Source organism: Miniopterus natalensis, chromosome X (genome assembly GCF_054644295.1).
Source record: "Miniopterus natalensis isolate mMinNat1 chromosome X, mMinNat1.hap1, whole genome shotgun sequence".
In the NCBI taxonomy this organism is placed as follows: domain Eukaryota; kingdom Metazoa; phylum Chordata; class Mammalia; order Chiroptera; family Miniopteridae; genus Miniopterus; species Miniopterus natalensis.
Window position 1 is genome coordinate 57,416,997 of NC_142103.1, and position 17,453 is coordinate 57,434,449.

At 41.7% G+C, this 17,453-nt stretch overlaps 1 protein-coding gene and 1 pseudogene across 3 annotated transcripts; both read right to left on the minus strand.

The window, feature by feature from the left end:
• Window positions 1–3,557: 3,557 nt before the first annotated feature.
• Window positions 3,558–8,987, minus strand: LOC107532889 (rho-related GTP-binding protein RhoG-like). Of its 3 annotated transcripts, XM_087813614.1 has the most exons (4): window positions 8,741–8,986; window positions 5,798–5,864; window positions 4,773–4,862; window positions 3,558–4,595 (listed from the first exon to the last, which is right to left on the minus strand). In XM_087813614.1, the coding sequence occupies exon 4, from the start codon at window positions 4,577–4,579 to the stop codon at window positions 4,004–4,006; it is 576 nt and encodes a 191-aa protein (XP_087669740.1). In that variant the 5' UTR covers window positions 4,580–4,595; window positions 4,773–4,862; window positions 5,798–5,864; window positions 8,741–8,986; the 3' UTR covers window positions 3,558–4,003. The 3 variants fall into 3 exon arrangements, with proteins under 3 accessions (XP_087669740.1, XP_087669741.1, XP_016062891.1); XM_087813615.1 differs by lacking the exon at window positions 5,798–5,864 and having other exon boundaries at window positions 8,741–8,987; XM_016207405.2 differs by lacking the exon at window positions 8,741–8,986 and having other exon boundaries at window positions 5,798–7,007.
• A 1,878-nt stretch (window positions 8,988–10,865) lies between these two features.
• On the minus strand, window positions 10,866–11,321 carry LOC107532890 (NHP2-like protein 1 pseudogene; annotated as a pseudogene).
• Window positions 11,322–17,453: the final 6,132 nt, after the last annotated feature.

Genomic DNA, 17,453 nt, shown 5'->3' on the forward strand with positions numbered 1-17,453 from the left:
GCAAAGAACATTAAATGATATGTCTTATTTTTACGATTCCAGCCCCTAGTACAGTAATGCCTGTAACAGTAGGAGCTTGATAATTGTTTACTGAATATACTATAATAAATGAGAAAAATCTCCTACAGCAAACTAGTCATCAGTGAAAACCAGAAAATGAAGCTAAATGCTGGGGATGAGGGGCGGGGGCCAGAACTAGAGAATCAATGTTAGCAGGGCAGGCAGTTCCCTACACTGATTGTCTGATGTAGAAAAATAAGTACAGTTACACATAGGTACAATGTTCAGTACAACAATTACAGTTATTCTGTCCTTTGCAAGTTAAAAATCATTTCAAAGCCACTCAGAATGGGAGTAGTGGTGAGGAATTACTTTGCTTTTTAGAACGCAACAGACCCAATAAAGTCAAACAAATTTATTACCATCCATTATGAATAACTTAAAAGTGATATTAGCATGTTAGTCTTCATACAAGTTCCTTTTAAGTATAAAAAGATGTCAGTGCATGCTTAGGATCATCAAATCAGCCCAATACAAAACCACTCTGTCTTGCGGCTCACACCTCCATTTGTTAGAGGACACAAGTTGCCCAAACCAAACCTAGGCTTACATTTGGGAATTGGCCAGGCAAAGAACAGCAAGGGGCACTATTAAAAGCCACTTAGCCCGGCTGGTGTGGCTCAATTGGTTGAGCATTGTCCCAAGCACCAGGAGGTCACTGGTTCAATTGCCATGTCAGGGTGCATGCCCAGATTTCGGGCTTAATCTCCAATAGGGGGTGTACAGGAGGCAGCCAATAAATGTTTCTACCTCTTTTCTCCCTCTCTGAAATCAGTAAACACATTTTCTAAAAAGCCACTTTAAAATATTTCAGTAGCTAAACAAAGTTCCCAGAAACATAGGTGACAGCCATTTTTCTAGCCCCTTTCACCATGAAGTCCTGTGAGAACCCCAGCAGCATCAATCAGAACATCCCGAGACTGGAATACATGAGCAATAAGTGCTTTCATTTGGCTGCCTGAGGGAAAACTCAGGCTCTACACAGGGCAAAGGGGCACTCATGCCCACAGTTGACTCTTCTAGTCACCATACTTCTATAACAGCAAAGCTACTTTCCAAAGTGCTCCTGTGTCTTAGTTGAAGAGGGCCACCCTCACTCTCTTCCGGTTAATAACATATTGTTCATAAAGAATCCCTGCCACCCCACACAGGAAGCCCTGGGTCACCCAACGTGAAACAATACATTGAAATTGAGATAGACGGCACATGCCAGACAATATTATCCACCCTGGCTCCTCCACAGCTTTAGACAATCAACTGGTGTAGAAATACCAACAAAGTGCTATATGAAGTGGAGGGTACAAGTGATGAAGGAAAAGTAAAACTAAACACTTGAGTACCTGGTGAGGGAAAAAGGAAACCAGAAGAAAAAAAAGGAAGAATAGAGAGTTGACATAATCTTCTATCTTCTATCAACATTTGATTTCTCCTTGACCTCCAGGTTCCAGATTCTCAAAGAGTAAGGTTGCCTGATTTAGCAAATAAAAATACAGGATGCCCCCATTAAATTTGTATTTCAAGTAAAAAGCAAATAATGTTTTAGTGTATGTCCCAAATATTGCATGATACATACAAATAAGTTATATGTAAAAAATTATTTTAATTTTTTAAAATTTAAATTTATTGGGGTAATATTGGTTAATAACATGTTTCAGGTGTACAACTTTATAATACAACATCTGCATACCCCATTGTGTGCTCACCACCTGGTCTAGTCTCCTTCTGTCATGTAAAGTGTCACTGTTTTTTCTGGCAACCCTATCCAGGAGGTTCAGTTAGCCTGAGGCTGCTCTGATCACATCTCCTTGACCTCCAGGTTCTAGATTCTCGAAGAGTAAGATTGTCAGAAAGCCACAGCAAGACTATAGCAGAGCAAAGCATAGACACTTCACCCACCACAGGAGGAGGTAGGGAGGTATGTGATCCTTTTAGCTGCCAAACTCAAAAACCCAATGTTATTTTGGCATGAAGAGAGGATATGTATACAATGGAGTTGTCAACAGCTAGCTGCCAGGTGGAGAAGTAAGTTTTTCTTCATATCAAAAGGTCAGAAATACAACTATGGAGAAGTGGGCACACTGGGGGAAGGAATCTGATTCATACTGCCCCAGGCTGAGCAACTCCAGCCCCGGGCTGGAGAACCAACAAACTCCAACTCTCTTGAGACCTCACAAGGCACACGGGGCTGAACACACACACACAAACACACACACATCCCCCAAGATGTACAGAGGAGGGAAGAACAGGAAGAGAGCAAGGTAGCTTTTATAGTAACTCGGGAATGACAGCAAAAGAGAAGTCTCAGAATCACAAAACTCCCTCACAATGACTGACAACATTTTGGTTGGATGGTTGGTTGGTTGGTTTTACTTAGGGGGTTAAGCTTCAGTGGTAGTTCCTTTTTTTTTTAAATCCTCACTGGAGATTTTTTTTTTTTTTCCCATTGCTTTTCAGGGAGTGGAAGGGAGAGAGAGAGAATCATCGATGTGAGAGAGAGACATTGATTGGTTGCCTCCCGCACATACCCCAGTGGGGCCAGGGCTTGAGCCTGCAACTGAGGTACGTGCCCTTGGCTGGAATCAAACCCTGGACCCTTCAGTCCACAGGCCAATGCTCTAACCACTGAGACAAAGCAGCTAGGGCCTTCAGTAGTAGTTCCTTAAAATGAAAGGTGACGAAGGAAAAAGCCACACAGAAGCCTCAGAGGCACAGCTTTTCAGAGGGATTGTTAATTCCACCTCACCAGGCCCATAGTGCTATTAGAATCTCATAGAAGATCTGACCATCAGAACCCACATCCAATGCACTATCGTGACCAGGTGCCAAACCTAGCTTCTGAGGATGGAAGAGGAAAAATAACAAGTCTGTGACTGACATTACTTTCAAAGGCATGAAGAGGGCCACATTATGCTTTTTTCCCCATAGCCTTCTCCATGGGAATTCCTAGTTCCTACTAACCCAGCATCTCTGAAACTGTTTCCAGAGATATTAATAGGTGTTGCATAAGACCAAAAAAAAAGTTCAGGAAATGTTACATACTTATTAAAAGTTACAGATTCCTGCAGTAGAGGAACCTCTTCATCTTTACTTAAATAGCTGGTCCCTGACTTATATGACCACAGAACCCTTTTAAGGAACATCTTTTACCATGTCACAGAACTTTGGAAAATACTGCTTAACCAGTTTTGCAAAATGTCTCATCTCAAAATTGGGAGATATATGTCAACATTGGGAACACCCAGGAATCACACACAAATTGGTTTTCAATAATGCCTTTGCTGGTGTTGCTCACTGGTTAGAGCATCACCCAGCAGACCGAAGGGTCATGGGTTTGATTCCAGTCAAGGGCACATACTTGGGTTGCAGGTTTAATTCCTGGTCCTGGTCAGGAGGCAACCAATCGATGTGTCTCTCACATTGATGTTTCCCTCCCTCCCTCCCTCCCTCCCTCCCTCCCTCCCTCCCTCCCTCCCTCCCTCTCTGTCTGAAAATCAATGGAAAAAATATCCTCAGGTGAGGATTAACAAAAAAAATTCTATCAGAAAGTTTAAGGCAATGATTGGAAAATTGGAAAGCCTTGTCCTTCTGTGAGGCACTTGCTAAATGGTAAATACAGCCAAGAAAGCTGAACTTTAAAAGCAAACAAGTAAAAGTCTACAAAGAACTACTTAGTTGTAGCCTGGCCAGGACAGGAGAGAACAGTGCTCGGTGGTGGTTCTTTTTACCACTTTGATGGGACACACACACACTTAAACTTCCTCCAAAAGGTTCAGAACAAACTGCAAAGCAGCCATGTATGTCTTCGTTCCTCCAAAAGCCTAGTAGCTGGGACCCTAGGGTTTCCAGAAGAAGAGACATATGGCTCTGTGGGCATTGTTAAATGCTGTCAAAAGAGTCCCCCCTTATTCCCCTTGTGTGAAGTCCCAAAGTACCACTCCGAAAGCTATAAGAGGACACACTTTTTGGTGATCTTCTTTGTGGCAGGGTAAAGCACAGCACGGACAGCTTCTGAAAATACCTCGTGTACCCCATCCTGCATCAGGGCAGAACATTCCAGATACTTCACAGCCCCCACCTGCTTAGCCAGGGATGTGCCTTGCTGAGGAGTTGTGGGCACTAGGCTCTGTTCCTTCAGCTTCTTCACTGTCTCAAGGTCACTCCGCAAGTCCCTCTTGGTGCCTACCAGCAGAACAGGTACATTGGGGCAATGATGGGAGACCTCTGGGTGCCACTTATGCCTCACATTGGCATAAGAGGGTGGGTTGCCAATGGAAAAACAAATGACAAAGATATTTGTCTGGGGGTAGGAGAGAGTTCTCAGTCGGTCATATTCTTCTTGACCAGCTGTGTCCCACAGGTTCAGGCTGACGATTTGGCCATCCACAGATGTCTGGGCACTATAGTTGTCAAAGACAGTGGGGATATACTCTTCAGGAAAGGCATTTGTTGTGTAACTGATGAGGAGGCAGGTCTTACCTACAGCCCCATCTCCTACAACCACACATTTGATCGTCTGCATTCTTCCCTTTGGAGTCCTATGTATAAGAGAGAAATGAAGAATGTTCCCAGATGCTTGGTTAATTAAGGGAGCCTAAGGTCATAAATGTTTGTCTCGAGAAAGAGAATAGGTGAGACCACCCCCTCCACTGCTGGTTCCCTTCACACTATAGAAGAATCAGCTGGGAAAGGTGGTATAGGGCAAGAGCTCTTACCGTGGACTGCAAGAAGATAGGCTTCAGTAGGTCCTAAAAGTCGCCTCTGAAGTTGTGTGCAATCATATGTATGCACATAAGTGAATTTTTCTGGAAAGAAGATCCAAAGTTATCAGACTCTTGAAAAGGGCTGTGAGCCAAAAAAGATTAAAAACCATTCATATACATAGGTATTTATGCTACATTGTCATAAAGTCTGAGTATATTGTACCAAAAGTGCTAAAATATAGTAGATGCTCAATAAATGGTAACTAATTTTTTAAAAAGTATAGAAAGAAGGTTCCCAAAGTTGAAACAAAAGAAACAAGGCTCTCACCTTGGGTCTGTGGCTATAAACTCAGCAAAGGAACCTCTGTTCCTGAAAAAATGACACTACTGGAATGAAAGGTGGGCCAGTCAGAATCAGTTGTATAGAGAAGTGGTTAAGAGTCCCAAGCTCTGAGGTCAGACCACCTAGAGTCAAAAACCAGTCCTGTCTTATCCTAAGCCTTGTGAACTTGGGAAAATTTTTAACCTGATGCTTAAATGAAAGAATGCAGGTGCAGTAATTGTTAGTGCCTGCCACATAAGAAGTACTTATTAAGTTTTAGAAGCTACTATGTCTACATATTATTTTATTCTGCTGGGGAAGGCAAAAGTTCTGTAATGTGATTACAATGCTAGACAAGACGGGTCTCATCCCTTCCCACCTTATCTGAGTAAAACTACAGGTCACAAGAGCACCATACTCTTGTCCATTTCTTCATGAATAACGTATTTGGAGGTTAATGGCATGGCACAGATGATCTCCAAGAAGCATGTTTACTATGAACTCCCGTGTTTAAACACCCATATTAATATCCTGTCAATGTCCTACCTGTCCCCCCAGCACTCCAGTTTCTTTAGTTTCTTACCTATTGCCCTAATTTCAAACCCAATCTTTATAGCATTAACTTCTTCAAGTGTCAGAACATGAACGAAAGGGGATAAATTGTCATATGTATTTGATTATAGAAACAAATATTGAGAATCAATTAGTTCCTCACCTTGGGAATTTGAGAGAATAGACACATCCCCCATCCTGTTGTCTTATTGGCAAAGGTCTGTATTAGGCTCGTATCATAGACAAAAACAAAATAAAACAACTCATTTTGGGTCATGGTAAAGAAAAGTTGGCCTTCTGAGTATGCTTCACACAGATGAACTAGGGGTAGTTCTCTTTCCACACAGCCAATTCTGATCAGGGAAGCATTCCACCTAGGAGCCTTGGGTAGCACAGGTCCCACAGCTAAAAGTCCAGAGCGCAATTCAGGACTAGTAGGCTACCATCCCAGGGTATTCGCTGACCAGCAGCTCTGTCTTTTTCCATGTAGGAATAAACATAAGGATCAAACACACATGGTCAATGGAAACAGGACAAAGTTACTATTACATTCCTTGAGAATAGCCTTCCATGACTTTCCCAGTCTGGATTAATTCAGTTTTCCTTTGAATTCCTATAGCAGTCAATGCTTGTACAACTCATCTTCTCAGCTTCTTCTAGGTATCATCCAGTGTCAAACATCTCTGCTCAAAGTGAGTGCTTTCAGGACAATAGTGCATCTAAGGGAGTTGCAGAATCAGAGCAGAACTCTTGGGCACAAAGACCACTTTGCACCCCAAGCTCAGCTCCTCATCTTTATAACTGAGAAAAGGCATCTACATTGATTTCTACTTGTTTATATCTACCAATACTCCTGGTATATATGGCCTTCAGCTGGGCACTCAAGTCCCACTGATGGCTGAGGGCCTAGATGATGAAATGCAGCTAGAACATCTCGGGTCTGAAACAAAACTCAAAATATTCTCACCCATAACAAGCTCTCTGTGAAAGGGAGGGTTCAGCAAAAGCCCTAGGTATTTTGGGAGGCTGTTTGGTACAACTGACTCATTTATTCAGCCTGCATGTTCATTATAATATTTTATCTACTTGTGTATATGTTTAAAATTCTCCACAGTTAAAAAGTTTTAAAATAATACTAAAAATACATCCAAAATAATTGAAAACAGGATCTTGAAGAGATAGTTGCACACTCATGTTCATTCCTTCACTATTCACCAGTGCCAAGAAGTGGAAGCAGCCTAAACGTCCATCAATAGATGAATGGATAAAGAAAATGTGAAGAAGCCCGGCAGGGTGTGGCTCAGCGGTTGAACTTCGACCTAGGATTCAGGCAATCGGGGTTCGATTCCCGGTCAGGGCACATGCCCGGGTTGCGGGCTGCAGCTGATCAATGACTCTCTCATCACTGATGTTTCTATCTCTCTCTCTCTTCCTCTCCTTTCCTCTGAAATCAATAAAGATATATTTAAAAAAAAAAAAATGTGAAGAAGAAAAAGGAAACCTTTTCACATGCTACACCATGGGTGAACCTTGAGGACTTTATGCTAAGGGAAATAAGCCAGTCATAAAAAGCCGAATACTGCATGATCCCTATTATATGAGGTATCTAGAAGAGTCAAACTCACAGAAACAGCAAGTAGAATGAATGGTGGTGGCCAGGGGCTGGGGGAGGTGGAAATGGAGAGTTGTTTAATGGGTAGAGAGTTTCAGTTTTGCAAGGTAAAAAAATTCGAGATCTGTTACACAGCAATGTAAACATAGTTAACACTACTGTATATGTAAATTGGTTAAAAATACTAAAAATAAAACTTTTTTAAAGGGTTGGAATCTCTGAGAGAAGGCTAGGAGTTAGAAGAGAAAGGCAAATATTCTATTCATCACCTATATGAGAAAAGCTTGTTTACTTCAGTTCCAGGATCCAGCACAATACTGTTCCCTCCCCATCACCACCACTATCCTCACTGTCCCAAGTACTACTATGGGCAATGAACTGCTAGGAGGAACTAAAAAAGGGTAGAAACAAAGAAAAAGAATGCTAGAAGCTTACCATCGTGTGGTAAAGGCAGGACTTACAAAAAGGCAAATAACAGTACACAGTAATGCATGGCTCAGAGAGGGGAAAAAGTTTCCCTATGGGGAAGCAAAGGGAAACTAAAAATTGAGAGCCTGCTATAGGCATTGTGTAAAGTACTTGCACCCATCTTTTCTTATTTTAACCTCGCAGTAGCCCTGTCAAGTAGACATCAGAGCAGCTCAGAGATCTTTAGGATGCCTCTAGGACTGGAAATTGGGAGGCCTGGAGCTGCAGGCACCAGCACCCCAGAAGGCTCCCTTCCACGTTTGTCATTCACTGTTAACCTTGGAATTACAATTTCTTCTAAATCTTCCCGTCTCATCTGACAAAACATCCTTCTTCACATGTACAGTCTGCGCAGCAGTCAATTTTCTCCTAGGTTGGACATGCAATATAAAAGACCCATAACAGTGAAAACAAGAATGCAGATCAAAGCACTACTGTTTGTGGCTCATTCTCCTCGAAGTCTCACCCTTTCAGCAAGTCTCAGTCTAATCCACTTGAAAGCACTATTTCTCAAGCCAAAACAATTCAGAAGACCCCCATTTTTATTTACTACTTTCTGCAACTTAGTTATTCACTAAATCAGGGGAGCTTTTTCACATTGAACACTGATTTCTTTGGTTCAGGTGCAGTCAAAGAATTCAGACACCTGGGGCCGAAGGAAGCCCTGTGAACACTCCTCAACCCGGAGCCAGGAGTGACTATTCTGTGCCTGGCAATTTCACCAGAGAGGCAATCCCAGTAACCCATCAATAGCCACCACAAGCCCGCTGGGCACATCTCTCACATCCCTCTCCACCAAGGGTGGTGGGTTCTGGGGCTTCATCTGGACTCGAGCCTGGGACAGAGGGGTGCCCCACATCAGATTCACAAATAGAGCTGACTCACCCTTCCCTGTTACACATACAGCCCACGCCACCCTCAGATCTCTTCCACCCGAGGAGTGACTCATATACTAAGGTCCCAGGGACTGGGGGACTTGAGAAAAGAGCGGAGGTGGGCACCACTTGGGGGTTCTCAATAGATTACCGGGCCAAAGTGGTCGTTCTCCTGCGAGGTTCAACCGCCGCTAGCAGAGCCTCCCGAAGTCTCTCGCTCAGCTCTGCCCGGGCGGCAGGCTCAGCGCCACATCCGGGCAGCAACCGAGTCCCATGGCGTCGGGCCCCGAGACCTCCTGGGAAGTGGAGTTCTGGGGCCATCTTCGCCGTCTGCAAGTCACAGGATCCTAAACTACACCTCCCGGTAATCGAGGATTACTTACATCCTGACCCCAGGACCAGTTTCGCGGTTGGAGGATCCCCTGGCCTCACCTTCCCCTTGGCAAAGTGAGATCACGCCTTCCTTCCTAAGCCTCTGGTTTTCCTCAGGGCCAATATTAACATAAAGAGGCAGTCAGGGAACTGAGAAAGTGTTAGGAAAAATGGAGCTGATACAAGAAAATGAGGTAAGTGAACGAATTAGGTCACCATATATTAGTTTGCATTTTCTAGAGTTTTATATAAATGGAGTCATACAGTACAAGCTTTTTTAAAACCATGTTTCTATTGATTTTTTAGAGAGAGAGGAAGGGAAAGGGGGAGAGAGAAAAACATTGCTGAGAAACATTGATCAGCTGCCTCCTGTACGCCTCCTTCTGGGGATGGAGCCCAAACCCTGGGCATGTGCCCTGATGGAATCAAACCTGCAAACTTTTGGTGTACGGATGACACTCCAACCAATTAAGCCACCCAGCTAGGGCTTTCCTTCTTCTTCTTCTTTTATTAATGGAGTTTATTTTTAGAACAGTTTTAGGTTCACAGCAAAGTTGAATTGAAAATACAGAGAATTCCCACGTATTCCGTAACCCCTCATGCACACAACTGCCCCCATGATCAGCATTCACCAGAGTGTGGGCACATTTGTTACAGCTGATGAACCTACAATGACACATCGTCATTATCCAAAGTCCATAGTTTACATTAGTGTTGTACATTCTATGAGTTTTGCCAAATATATAATGACATGTATTCACTATTATAAAGGCATACAGAATAGTTTCACTGCCCTAAAAATCCTCTGTGATCTGCCTATTCATCCCCCTCTTCCCTCTAATCCCTGGCAATCACTGATCTTTTTACTGTCTCTGAGACAGGCCAGAAAGCCAGGACAAGTGAAATAGGGAAACTGAGATAGTTAAACAAAATGGCAGAGCAATTTACAGCAGATACAGGTGATCACCTCCCTAGAAGTAGCATCTAGGCCTGTTGTATTTCAGCTCTGGACCCAGAAAAGCAGCAAAACTAGGTGGGCGACACCAGGACCAGCTGCAATGACTAACCACCCCCTGCCCTGACACTGACCAATCTATGGAGACCATGACCCCGAAGGAGCACACCTAAACTGGTGAATATTCTGTTGAAACCCTCCCCTGAGACCTCCCCTAAGATTCCCGCCTACAAGAAAGATAAAGCCTCAAGACAAGGACCCAGCCTGTGCTCTCCCTCTAGGGAGCAGCCCCTGCCATTCCCTTTCTCCTCTTCTCCCACCTCTTCCCCCACAGGCATGCATCTCCTAAACCCTAAAGAACCCCATGAGGCTTGCAACCAGGGGAGCAATGGACAGCAGCCCCTTGTCCCATGCTAACCCCTGAACCTGACCCCAAGGCCCCCTTTTCTCTGACTTTCCAGAGAGCTAGGGCAGCCCAGCCTAGGCTCTCCTGTTGCTTCTTCTGTGCTAAGCCTTTTCTTGTTTTACTGTCCCCAGCTTTAATAAACCTTTCCTCATAGTCACCTGGACTCGTGTTGTGAAATTTTTCCTGCACGAAGTCAAGAACCCACAGACTACTGGCTGGGCCTAGGCAGATCCGCGCAGGGCCAGGTCCCATGTCCGGTAACATCTCCACAGTTTTGCCTTTTCAAGAATGTCATATAGTTGAACATTTGAGATCTTGTTCCCTTGCACATGTCAGTTTGGCTCAAATAAACTCTTATAAAAATTCTCAAAAAAAAAAAAAAAGAAGAATGTCGTATACTGTAGTTGGAATCATAATATATAGCCTTTTCAGATTGACTTCTTTCACTTAGTAATATGCATTTGAGGTTTCTCCATGTCTTTTTTTTCGTTACTACTACAATATTTTATAACAACAGAAGGTAGCTGGAAATACTACATGCTAACACAGACAATATGATACACAACCCCAGGGGGAGGAGTCAGTGGGAGAGCATGGCAGAGACCACCGGTTTAGACTAAGAGCCTTTCAATGGACTGCTGAATGGACTGGATCTGCTGCTTCAGCTGTGAGCCTTCTTTGATGGTGATAGAACAGGCAATCACAGGCCTGGAGACCCCACAGGCCCACACCAGTGGCTGCTTGGAGCGCATGAACATGTAGGGCACATTCTTGTCTTCACACAGCAGCGGGAGGTGCAGAATACTCTCCAGTGGCTCTGCATGGGCAGCCATCACAATGAACTCAGAAATGCCTCTGTTCAGGGTTTTGGTGGCCTCATTGGCTCCTTTCTGAAGCTGCTTGTAGTTACATGACTGCTGAACGAGGTCCAGCAGTTTTTTGGTGAGGTGGGCATCTGCGAGAGGGTAGGCCTTTTGGATTTACATCATCCTCCGACATGGCTGCAGTTCCCCGGTCTCGCATCTCCGCAAGAAGCACTGCCGATGTATGTCAGAGAAGGAGCACTCCACTCTCGCTCATTTCTTTTTAGTGCTAATATTCAACTGTCTGAATGTGCCACAGTTTATTTATCTGTTCACTTACTGAAGGACATCTTGGTTGCTTCCAAGTTGGGGCAATTATGAGTAAAGTGCTATAAACATTCAAGTGCAGGGTTTTATGTGAACACAAAGTTCTCAACTCCTTTGGGTAAATACCAAGGAGTGTGATTGTTGGACCTATGGTCAATGATCTTTTAAAAAAAACAAGCTTCATTGCCTTGGCTGGTGTGGCTCAATTGGTTAGGCATCATCCCATGCACTAAGAGGTCACAGGTTCAATTCCTGGTCAGGGCACACGCCCAGGTTGTGGGCTCAATCCCTGGTGGGGGGGTGTGTGTGTGTGTGGGAGGCAGCCTATGGATGTTTCTCTTTCTCTCCCCCCCTTCCTTTCTAAAATCAATAAAAGCATATTTTTTTAAAAAAGCTTTATCAAGATATAGTTTATATACCATAACTTCATTCATTCTGAGTGTACACTGAAATAATTCTTAGTAACTTTACAATGTTGTGCTACTATCATCACAATCTAATTTTAGAACATTTGCATCACCCAAGAAAAGATCCCTTAGCCCTGGCCAAGTGGCTCAGTTGGTTGGAGCATCCTCCATACACCAAAAAAAGGTCTTGGGTTCGATTCCCAGTCAGGGTTTTGGGTTCTATTCTGGTCAGGGCATGTTGGGAGGGGAGGTGAAGAGGAGCCGAAAGGGGATGGAGGAGGAGGGCAACCTATCTATGTGTCTCTCACACACACACCAAAAAAATCCCTCAAGCCCAGTTGTAGTCACTCCCTCTTCCCAACCCCCAGGCAACCACTAATCTACTTATTGTCTCTATAAAGTTCTCTTTCCTGACAGTTTCACATAAATGGGATAGCACAATATATCATCTTTTTGTATCTGGCTTCTTTCACTTAGCATAATGTTTTTGCGTTTCCTCCATATAGTAGCATGTATCAGTACTTCATCCTTTTTTATTGAAGAATTGTCTTTTTTCTTTTTATTTTTTTTCCTTTTTATTTTTAAAATATAGCTTTATTGATTTCAGAGAGAGGGAGAGAGAGAGACAGAAACAGCAATGATGAGAGAATCATTGATTGGCTGCCTCGTGCACGCCCCGAACTGGGGATCGATCCCACAACCTGGGCATGTGCCCTGACCGGGAATCAGACCGTGATCTCCTGGATCCTAGGTCAATGCTCAACAGCTGAGCCATGCCCAGCTGGGCTGTATTTTTTCTTTTTAAATCAAATTCTAAAAGAGGCATGACATTTAAAAAGCTGATTTAAGTTTATAGTTTGATGACTTTTGACAAAATGTATGCACCCCTGTAATTACTACCACAATCAAGACCTAAAGTTACTTGTACCCTTTTGCAGTCCATCCCTACCACCCCTAGTTCCAGAGGATCACTGTTCTGCTTTCTGTCACTAAAGATTAATTATGCCTTTCTAGAGTTTCATATAAATAGATTCATACAGCATGTACTCTTTTATGTCTACTTCTTTTGCTCAGCTTAACATTTCTGAGATTTATTCATGTTGTTGGGCATAAAAGTTCATTCCTCTTTATTGCTTAGTGGTATTCAATTGCAAATATATATAGCAATTTGCTTTCAATTTGGAGCCATAATGGATAAAGCTATGAATATTTGTATGTAAGACTTTTTGTGGATATATGTTTTCATTTCTCTTGAGGAATACCTAGGAGAGGAATTATTGGGTCTTTGGGTAGGTATATGTTTACTATGTATATTTAACATTATAAGAAATTACTAAATAGTACACCAGCAGGGCTGAGTGGTTAAGCCAAGAGGTAATGGTTTGATTCCAGGTCATCAATGTTTCTATCTGTCTCTCCCTCTCCCTTCCTCTCTCTGAAATTAAAAAAAAAAAAAATAGTACACCAAAGTTGTTGTACCATTTTATACTCTAATTCGTTAGAGTCCCAGTGGCTCCACATCTTCACCATCACTTAGTTTTGTCAGTTTTTTTAATTTTAGCAATTCTAGTGGGTATATACTGGGATTTTTATGGTGGTTTTTATTTGCATGCTTAATGGTTTTGATACCAGACACAAGGGGTCCAAGGCCACCTGTCACCACTTGAGCCAAATTAAGCATAGACAGGGTTGAATCATATTTGAGCTTTTATTCCAATAATGCCGGCAAAATGGGAGAGCAGTTGGTCACCCTGGAAATTCTGCTCTGACTCCCCTTGTCAGTTGGTTGATTATATACCAGTGAGGGAGAAGATAACTACATGCAGCTGCAAGCTACAAGTATTAACAGAAAAAGGGGAGGGGAGGGTCTGCAGTCTGGCCTTCAGGAGCTCCAAGTCAATAACCAGGTGGCTAATCTTCTATGATGTTACAAACAGCTCAGCCTGTTCCTGGGGCCAGAGAATGGTCAGTGTTCTTGAGGCAAATTCCCTAAGGGGGTCAGGGTCTGGGCACAGCAACCAAATCAAAGCATGTCCTGTCCTTGGTCTATTCTCAAAATGTATTTATTTTCTGAGTAATGGACCCACTTATCTTTTTATAGCCTTGTTTCACCCTCCAGTTTCCCAGGGTCTGTAAGAAAACTTCTTATCTATAGTTAGTAAGGTGAATGATTATTAAACAACTGTGGCTCTATTCTTTTTTTAATTTTTATTTATCTTTGTTGTTGAAAGTATTACAGATATCCCCCTTTTGTTTCCCCATTGATCCCCTCCCCCCGCAAGCCTTCACCACACTATTCTCTGCGTCCATGGGTTATGCATATATGCATATAAGTTCTTTGATTAATCTCTCCTCACCTCCTGCCCCACCCCCACCTTCCCACTGAGATTCATTAGTCTGTTCCATGCTTCTATGTCCCTGGATCTATTTTGTTCTTCAGTCTATTTTGTTTATTAGATTCCACATATGAGTGAGATCATGTAAAAGTGAATCAGGAAGAAATGGCTCTATTCCTATTACATGCCCTTCCCCACTATCAGTTTGAGCAGCTTTTCATTTACTTAATGGTTATTCATATATCTTTCTTTGTGAAGTGCCTTTCAAATCTTTAGGCCATTTTGTGATTATGTTGTTTTCTTATTTTGTTGTAAAAGTTCTTTATAGGTTCTGGATACAAGTCCTTTGTTACATATGTATTGTGAATATTTTCTCCCACTCTGTGGCTTGCCTTTCATCTTCTTAAATGAAAGAGCAGAAGTTTTTAATTTTGATGATATCCAATAAGATCTTTCTTTTATGCTTAGTGCTTTTTTTTTTTTTTTTGGTCATCTCTTATGTAAGAGATTATTGCCTATATTCTTGTGTATTTTATAGCTTTTGTTACTATTGTGAATGGAATTTCTTTTTATAACATTTTCTACTTGGTTACTGCTTATATTTAGGAAAGTTATTGATTTTGGTATTATATTTTATAAGTGGCCATCTTGCAATGTAGACATTTTTGTTGTTGTTTAATAACTTAAAAATTTATTTCTTGGATTTTCATATCAACTAGAAATAATGACAGTTTTGTCTTTACCTTGGCAATATTTATACCTCTTATTTTTTAAAAATAAAGATATAGTATATTTTTTAATATATCTTTATTGATTTCAGAGAGAGGAAAGGAGAGAGAGAGATAGAAACATCAATGATGAGAGAGTCATTGATCAAGCCCGAAACCTGGGCATGTGCCCTGACTGGGAATCGAACCCCGATCTCCTGGACCCTAGGTCGACGCTCAACTGCTGAGCCACGCCCGGCCGGGCTCAACCAAATTTTTAAAGAATTAAAACCAATCCTTCTCAGACTCTTCCAAAAAAGTAAAGAGGAGGGAACACTTCCTAACTCATTATATGAAGCTAGCATCATCCTAATACCAAAGCCAGACAAAGACAGCACAAGAAAACTACAGGCCAAGATTCCTGATGAACACGGATGCAAAAATCCTCAGAAAAATACTAGCAAACTTATTTCAACAGCACATTAAAAGGATCATATACCACGAGCAAATGGGATTTATCTCTGGGATGCAAGGATGGTTCAACACATGCAAATCAGTCAATGTAACATGCCACATTAACATAAAGAATAAGAATCACATGATCATCTCAATAGACACAGAAAAATCATTTAATGGAATCCAAAACTCATAGTAAAAGCACTCAATAAGCTAGGAATAAAAGGACACTTCCTCAACATGATAAAGGCCATGTATGAAAAACCCACAACTAACATCATACACAATGATGAAAGACTGAAAGCTTTTCTTATAAGATCAGGAATATCCTTGCCATGTCTATTCAACATAATAGTGGAAGTTCTAACCAGCAATTAGGCAAAAAAAAGAAAGAAAAGGTAACCAGGTTGGAAAGGAAGAAGTAAAAGTATCTCTGTTCACAGATGACATGATCTTATATGTAGAAACCCTAAAGATTCCACAAAACTGCTTTGCTAATAAACAAATTCAGCAAAGTTGTAGAATACAAAATACACAAAAAATCAGTAACATTTCTATACATTAGCAACAAAAACCATAAAACATTGCTGAACTAAAGCTGAACTAAAGAAGACATTTAAAAAATGGAAAGATATCCTGTGTTCATGGATTGAAAGACTTGATATCGTTACAGTGAAAATAGTCTTCAAAGTGATCTACAGTACAGATTCAATGCAATTCCAATAAAAATCCCAGTGGAATTTTTAAAAATTTGTCTTTATTGTTGAAAGTATTACAGATGTCCCTCTTCCCCCTCCCCACTGATCCCCTCCAACTGGCATCCACCCCTGCCCTCCCCCCAGCCTTCTATACACTATTGTCTGTGTCCATAGGTCATGTGTATACGCATATAAGTTTTTTGATTAATCTCTCCCTCCCCCACTCCCCACCACCACCTTCCCTCTGAAATTCATCAGACTGCTCCATGGCTCTATATCTCTATCTATTTTGTTCATCAGTCTGTTTTGTTCATTAGATTCCACATATGAGTGAGATCATGTGATAGTTGTCTTTCTCTAACTGGTTTATTTCGCTTAGCATAATACTCTCCAGGTCCATCCATGCTGTCCCAAAGGGTAAGAGATCCTTCTTTTTTACAGCTGCATACTATTCCGTGGTGTAAATGTACCACAGCTTTTTTTTTATCCACTCATCTACTGATGGATACTTGGGCTGTTTCCAGGTCTTAGCTATTGTAAATTGTGCTGCTATGAACATAGGGGTGCAGAGATTCTTTCTAATTGTTGTTTTGGGTTTCTTAGGATATATTCCTAGAAGTGGGATCACTGGGTCAAGTGGCAGTCCCATTTTTAATTTTTTGAGGAAACTCCATACTGTTTTCCATAGCGTCTGCACTACTATGCATTCCCACCAGCAGTGCACTAGGGTTCCCTTTCCAATATAATGTTTTTTGAAGAAATAGAAAAATAGATCCTAAAATTCATATAGAATCTTAAGGGATGCTGAATAGCCACTGAACTGTACACTTTAAAATGGTAAATTTTATGTTATATATATTTTGCCATAGAAAATACAAAAAAGAAGTAACAAGCTAAAGGAGAAACTCAGAAAATATATTTCAACCTATATGATAAAGGCCTGGTTTTTGTAGTATAAAAAGCTTTTACAAAGCAGTAAGAAAAAGATAAATAGAAATAGAAAACTAAGCAAAGGACACGAGCAGTATACACACACATGTGTGGGTGCCCCCACCCCACACACACACACACAAAGGAAATACTTGTGACTTCAGCATATTAGAAAGCTTAACCTTATTCATGATAAAAATTGTGTTAAAAATATGATACCACTCTTTTCCTATAAAAATGACAATAACAGAAAGTCTGATAATGTATTGTTTTTGCAAGTGCGTGGAGGAACAGATTCATATTTCGTTGTTTGGTTGTAAATTAGTATAACTTTTGGAAGACACCTTGTCAAAACATTTTAAAATTAAATATGCGCCCAGCTGGGCGTGGCTCAGCGGTTGAGTATCGACCTAGGATCCAGGCGATCGGGGTTCGATTCCCGGTGAGGGCACATGCCTGGGTTGAGG

What these genes read in the sequence shown, in the direction of transcription:
- LOC107532889 (XM_087813615.1), bottom strand. Translation starts at nt 4,579, where the DNA reads ATGCAGACGATCAAATGTGTGGTTGTAGGAGATGGGGCTGTAGGTAAG.